Source organism: Hemiscyllium ocellatum, chromosome 8 (genome assembly GCF_020745735.1).
Source record: "Hemiscyllium ocellatum isolate sHemOce1 chromosome 8, sHemOce1.pat.X.cur, whole genome shotgun sequence".
Taxonomy (NCBI): domain Eukaryota; kingdom Metazoa; phylum Chordata; class Chondrichthyes; order Orectolobiformes; family Hemiscylliidae; genus Hemiscyllium; species Hemiscyllium ocellatum.
Genome location: NC_083408.1, coordinates 76,295,243 through 76,302,728, shown reverse-complemented (window position 1 = coordinate 76,302,728; position 7,486 = coordinate 76,295,243). Strand labels below are relative to the sequence as shown.

Here is a 7,486-nt window from a genome sequence, read left to right as displayed (position 1 = left end):
GGGGTCGCTTCACGACAGGTTGCGATGTCGGTTCCCACTGCCGTAAACTGGATCAGTTCGGGACCAGGCGGATGTTCGTGTCTGTTTAGGGATGAACGGCCGGTGGATAACTGTCTTTCCGTTTGCTGGAAAATTGTCAGTGGGCAGAATATTTCATAATGCCCGGGTAAAGGAAGCTGCAGGGGACAGGTACGCAGTGTTGTTGGCAGGAAGATGCTGTCCAGTTTCGAGCAGTGCTGCTGATCAAAGTGAAAATGGTGCCGAGGTACATGAGAAATCTCCCTATTTCCAATAAATGTGAAGTAACTTTAGGGTGTCTGTCACTGTTATTTGAAGCGTATTACTCTCCCGGGAACTGTTCTGGTGTACCTAGCGTCATAAACATAAGATTGTATCGCCTTTGATTTTTTTTTGTCTGCAAACTGCGTTAACGATGATTTGATTTATTAACTCAACGAAATGCCAGATGCTGAACAGTATTGTTAGAATTGGACAACGTAGGAAAATTTTCATCAGTTAGCAGAACCATTCACATACATCAGCCATGTCAGGCGGTCACATTAGATATTGCGATTGTAGCCTTTGTGTTTTGGCTGCAGCTCCTTAAAATATTTAGTACGCGCTCGCGGCAGTTGTCGGAAAAAACCTGAGGTTTACTGCAGTGTATTGCATGATACACATTGCTGCCACCCGCGTTATACAGTGCTGTCGGAAAGAATGAATGTTTAAAGTGATGAATGGGTTGGCAATCAAGTGGACTGCCTTGTCCGGGATTTTGAGCTTTTTGAATGTTGTAGCTGCACTCATATGATTGTTACATTGAGACTGACTATACTCAAAAGATTGATTGCTACTTTGCTATGAAGTACAGTGCTGTAGTAGTTCTTTGCAGGAAAAGCCGAAATGCCTTTTTCTGTATGACACAGCTCCACTCCTTTCCCTCATTAGGCAACGATGATTTGTGAATCTCTAATTTTTTTCTGGATCAGACCTTTAAAATTGTAAATTGTTATATCCTAGGTTTGTCCTTTAAGGCTGAAAACATCCCATTTTGATCTTGAATTGCAAAATATCTGTGGTAGTGATGGAATAATTTTGGAAGGTTCCTCTAACTACAACAATGTACTGAGTGAGGCTGTCCTTGTTTTTACCAATGATGATATCATCCTGTTTATAATATTTGCAATGCACCCAGTGTTCTGCTTTCCCTTGGATATATATCTACAATATAACATTTCTCTCATTCAGTAGGCCTCTTGCTTTTGAGTCAGATGATATTAAACTGAGACCATATACTATATGTTCTCTCACATGGACAAAAATTCTATTTATGCTTTTTACAATTATAAAGGAGCTATCCCTAGTGTCCTGGCTGATATTTTATCACCTAATCAAAAGGACCATAGACATGATACAGCGCAGAATGCAGCCATTCGGCCCATCTTGTCCATGCTCACTCATAGATACCCATATAACATTTCTAACACCTTCTTCCCCCACACAGCCCATAGCCCTACAGCTTACAGCACTTAATGTGAAGGTTCAGATACTTTTTAAAGGAGTTTAGGGTTACTGCCTCCACCACCAACTCACACAGCAAATTCCAGACACCCACCATCCTCTGCATTATATAAAAAGCACTAAAAAAGATTGATCATTTTCATGTTGCCTGTTGTGAGAGCTTCCTGTGGCTACAGATATCTTGAAATACATCAATAATTGATGATTGCATAATCACCCAGATTTCTGTCACCAATTACCTACAAAACCTGCGCTGTTAGGTATAGATATCAAAAGTACACTGCAATTGTAATTCTTTACAGGAAAAACATTAATGTTTCTTTCTGACACAACTGATGGCCTTTTCTCCCAGAGACAATATGACCTGTGTATTTCATAATATCTGTAAAGCTCTTCAGAATGTCTTGATTAATGCAAGTCTTTCTGAGAAGGTTATTGAGAGGAAGCTTGGATAATTTATTGGCCTTTCAATGTTCACTTGATCTGCAAGATTATTTTTTGGAATAAATAATGTTGAATATTTCTCTTTAGGTGATTTGAATTATGTTGGTCAGAGGAAAGAAATGGAAATATGTTAGGATCTAATTAAAATGATCAATTTAGCTCTTTTTAATTACAAGAATTTGAAAGACTTGTGCAATGACACACCACATTAACTCATTCACAAAATATATGTTGTCAAGTATAAATTTGCTCAGTGTGCTATCTGCCAGTTGTGTCAAGATACCTAATGCATGCATCCAATGTTGTGATTTGAACAAAATGCATATTTGAATTTTGAGTAGTTAATACTGCTTCTGGCCTCTTCCTTTTTAATCAATCATTTGAATAAATTAGTAATATGTGATTTCATTAATTAACTTCTGTATTTAACAAACTACTTTTCATTCCTGGAAAAGCAGCGTTATTGAACAACACAATTTAGATTTATTCAAAATAATTCATAGATTATATAGGTTGGCACTTTACACAGATCACCAGTCAAAATGTTGCTTTTTCATGATTGGAGGGACAATCTTGTTCAATTCATTGAAGCTTTAATTAAATTGTTTCTCACACAAACTTCTTATTGTATAGTCTCAGTATTGCTACTCAGCAAAGCTACATGCACCAGTCAAGAAACAGCTGAAGTTACTGAATTCTGCAAATGGTATGGGTCCTGACAACATTCCAACAATGGTACTGAAGACTTGTGTCCCAGAATTAGCTGCAGTCCTAGACAAAGCTATTTCGGTACAGTTACAACACTGGCATCTACCTGGGAATGTGGAAAATTGCCCAGGTATCCCCTGTCTCCGACAAGGATTGTTCCAATCCAGCTAACTATCATCCCATCAGGCCATTTTTGTCCATCAACAAGCTGATAAAAATGTGGTAGTAAAACAGCCCTTTACTAACTAGTAAAGCAGCTCAATAATATCTGCTGTCGGACGCTTGGGGCCACTCGTCTTGGTCCAAACATGGACAACTCCAGAGTTGAGAGAGTGACTGCCCTGGACATTTATAAGTCAAAAGAGCTATATTTGACTGAATATGACATCAAGAAGCCCTAGCAAAACTGGAGCAAGTGGGAATCAGGGAAACATATTCCATTGGTTGAGTCATACCTAGTGTAAAGGAAGATGTTTGAGATTGTTGCAGGTCATTCATCTCAGTCCCAGGATGACACTGCAGGAGTTCTTCGAGGTTGTGTCCTAGGGCACAGCCATCTTCAGGTATTTCATCAATGACCTTTTCTCCATCATATGGTCATAAGTTAGGATGTTCACTGATAATTGCATGCTTTTTAGCATAATACACAACTTCTCACAGAGTGAAACAATCTGTCTATACATGCAGTAAGACCTGAGCATCATCCAGTCTTGGACTAATAATTAGTATGTTCCATCTGTCTAACACAGATACCAGACAATTGACATCTCCAACAAGAGTGACTTGAATTATCACCCCTTCCATTCGATGGCATTACCATTGATGAGTTCACTGCTATCAATATTGTGTGGGTTACCATTGACCAGAAACTGAACTAGATCAGCCATATAAATACTGCTGCAACAGGGGGTCGGAAGTTTGGACATCTGCAGCAATAACTCCCCTCCTGTGTCCCCAAAGCATGTTGATCATTTGTAATACCTAAGCCAGGAGTGGGATGGAATACTCTCCATTTGCCTGAATTGTTTCAACTTCAATATCATTCTAGGAAATCAAGGAATCAGGACAAAACAGCTGCTAAATTGGTACCTTTTCCAGCACCCTCTACCCATCCACTTCTGATGCGCAGAGGCATCGGTATGTTCCATTATAAGATGCACTGAAGAAACTCACTAAGGTTCCTTAAACTGGACCTCCCAAACCTGAAGCCTCTTCCACCTAGAAAGAGGGCAGCAGATGTAAAGGAATACCATGACCTGCAAAACTTCATCTTTAAGCCCCATACAATCCTGACTCAGAACTATACTGCCTATTCTTCATTGCCACTGATCAAATCCTGGATCTCCCTTCCAAACAGTGCTGTAGTATACCGACCTCCCATAGATTGCAGTGGCTTAAGAAGGCAGATCACTACCAGCTTCTCAAGGGCAATTAGAGACCAGATTTAATTGGTGACCCATCCAGCAATGTCAACATGTGTGAATCAAAAAAAAATCTACTGTTTGTACCATTTATAAGTCAAAAGAGCTATCAACCACTTTCTTAAACTCTGCTATCCGTCATCTCTTGAAATGTGTGACTGAAACCTTTGTCTGTGCATGAGTGAGCTCAAGTTCTGAAGGCAGAATCTCCACTCTACGTTCAGGGCATGCATGAGATTGAACCAATTCATAGTTGATCTATATCTGATCATGTCTGGCTTGATTTGATGTATTTGCAAATTAGGTAAACTTTATGATTTTTATTATTTTAAATATATTTCATTTTTATTCAGCTTATTTTCTATCCAGCATACTGCATTGGTTTGCTGTCACCACTTCAGACTCCAAACCTATATGCCAGTTCAAGTTAATACACCTTAATTTTTCTCATTCAAATTTCAGTATTTTATTGTTGAATCTGGCAGCCTATAAAAAAACATTTATTAAAATGAAACTTTGAAAGCATTATTGGACAGTTATTAATACCTGTAATTGCTAAAATTATGTTTAAGCTTTTCTTGTTATGAGGGAGGGTCACTGGACTTAAAATGTTAACTCTGGCAGTAGCTGTGCAGAAAAAGCAGACTTGCTGAGTTTCTGCAATAATTTCTGTTGTACTTAAGCCTTTTTTTCAGTTTTGTTTTTTAAACAAAAAAAATTAAGCCACTATCCATAACCATGGTTTGTTTAAACTTTATGATCCATGAATTCTTCTACTGTGGGCAAAATTAATCAGTTATTCTGTAAACTTATACTGCAGTATCACGAGAACTGATTTGCATTGATTTTCAGCCTGAGCTTTTGCTGCAAAGTTCTTGGATTACCCAGAATTCTTGATTACAAGATTGAGGACGGGAAATATTTCTGGCTGTAAGAGCTGCTCCTTTTTTTCAGGAATTTTAGGTATTGGAGGTGATTTCCTCTTATTCCAGGAGCAGCAATTACTGTTTGATATGCGGTTGCATTCTTTTGGAACGTCGGGAAAAAAAAGTCAAAACAAGAGCAGTTTTAAAAGGGAGAAGAGCAGACAAAGGAAGCACATGGTGAGGATAGTGCAGGAGACCAAGAGAGAGAGAACCTGCACAGTTACCACCTTTGCTGTTTGAATTCATGTATCACTGGACATCGGAGTGCATCTGGGAAAATGAATAAACAGTGAAATTCACAACTAATCTTGGAGGAACTGTTGGGCGAAGTTCTCAGCACAGAATCAGATAAGTTAATTGTAGTTTTAAGTCTGTCCAAGAGAGAGGCTGCAGTAGTGAGTATAGTGGATTCTTTCTTGATTATATGTTTTTGGAGATATGTCTCTTGATTAAACTTATAATATAAGCCATAGCTATTAATTTAACCTGGGGAGTGTTTTTAGAGGAATAAGACGGTGTTATTTTCTGGGTCTGTAGATTGTGAAGGAGCAAAAATGGCCTTTGAAGTGATATGTACTTCTTGTTAGATGTGGGAGTTTAAAGAGAGTTTAAGTGTTACTGCTGATTATATCTGCCATAAATGCTGTTGGATGTGAATCTTATCAGATTGAGTGGATCGGTTGGAGAGACAGATCAAAGCGATGAGGAATTTGCAACTGCAACAGCAACAGTATATGATGGATGGCAGATATAGGAAGGGGATAAGTCTCAGATACAGTCACATGGATGGGTTAACTCCAGGAGGGGTAAGAGAGGTAGGCAGCGAGTGCAGGAGTCTTTTGTGGATACACCCATTTCAAATAGGTATGCTGTTTTGGAAAATGTAGGGGTTGATGGATTCTCAGAGGAATGTAGCACGAACAACCAAGTTTCTGGTATTGAGACTGGCTCTAATGCAACGAGGGACACGTTGGCTTCCAAGAGCTCAATTGTGTTAGGGGATTCTGTCGTCAGAGGTACAAACAGACGTTTCTGTGGCCAGCAGAGAAAAAGCAGAATGATGTGTTGTTTCCCTGGTGCCAGCATCAAGGATGCCTCAGAGAGGGTGCAGAATGTTCTCATGGGGGAGAGGGGCCAGCAGGAGGTTATTGTCCACATTGGAACCAACGACATAGGAAGGGAAAAGGTTGAGACTCTGAAGGGAGATTACAGAGAGTTAGGCAGAAATTTAAAAAGGACGTCCTCAAGGATAGTAATATCTGGATTACTCCAGATCGATCTGAAACGGGTACACCTGAGAACAGAAGTGAGTCAAACAGTCAGGGCAGGCAGGGACAAGGTAGGACTAATAAATTAAACTGCATTTATTTCAATGCAAGGGGCCTAACAGGGAAGGCAGATGAACTCAGAGCGTGGTTAGGACATGGGACTGGGATATCATAGCAATTATGGAAACATGGCTCAGGGGTGGGCATGACTGGCAGTTTAATGTTTCAGGATGCCAATGCTACAGGAAGGATAGAAAGGGAGGCAAGAGAGGAGGGGGAGTGACATTTTTGATAAGGGATAGCGTTACAGCTGTGCTGAGGGAGGATATTCCTGGAAATATATCCAGGGAAGTTATTTGGGTGGAACTGAGAAATAAGAAATAGGTGATCACCTTATTGGGATTGTATTATGGACCCCCTAATAGTCAGAGGGAAATTGAGAAACAAACTTGTAGGGAGATCTCAGCTATCTCTAAGAATAATAGGGTAGTTATGGTAGGGGATTTTAACTTTCCAAACATCGACTGGGACTGCCATAATGTTAAAGGTTTAGATGGAGAGGAATTTCTTAAGTGTGTACAAGACAATTTTCTGATTCAGTATGTGTATGTACCTACTAGAGAAGGTGCAAAACTTGACCTACTCTTGGGAAATAAGGCAGGGCAGGTGACAGAGGTGTCAGTGGGGGAGCACTTTGGGGCCAGCGACCATAATTCTATTCATTTTAAAATAGTGATGGAAAAGGATAGACCAGATCTAAAAGTTGAAGTTCTAAATTGGAGAAAGGCCAATTTTGACGGTATTAGGCAAGAACTTTTGAAAGCTGATTGGAGGCAGATGTTCGCAGGTAAAGGGACGGCTGGAAAATGGGAAGGCTTCAGAAATGAGATAACAAGAATCCAGAGAAAGTATATTGCTGTCAGGGTGAAAGGGAAGGCTGGTAGGTATAGGGAATGCTGGATGACTAAAGAAATTGAGGGTTTGGTTAAGAAAAAGAAGGAAGCATATGTCAGGTATAGACAGGATAGATCGAGTGAATCCTTAGAAGAGTATAAAGAAAGTAGGAGTATACTTAAGAGGGAAATCAGAAGGGCAAAACGGGAACATGAGATCGCTTTGGCAAATAGAATTAAGGAGAATCCAAAGGATTTTTACAAATATATTAAGGTCAAAAGGGTAACTAGGGAGAGAATAGGGC

General features: G+C 39.7%; 1 protein-coding gene across 1 annotated transcript in view; it reads left to right on the top strand.

Moving 5' to 3' along the window:
- Positions 1 to 52: 52 nt before the first annotated feature.
- Positions 53 to 7,486, top strand: part of LOC132817935 (cytochrome c oxidase assembly factor 8) — a 29,048-nt gene continuing 21,614 nt past the window's right edge. Inside the window, exon 1 of the mRNA XM_060828479.1 lies at positions 53 to 265. Coding sequence (XP_060684462.1) covers positions 92 to 265 — 174 coding nt within the window. The 5' untranslated portion in view covers positions 53 to 91. The remainder of the gene's footprint in view (positions 266 to 7,486) is intronic.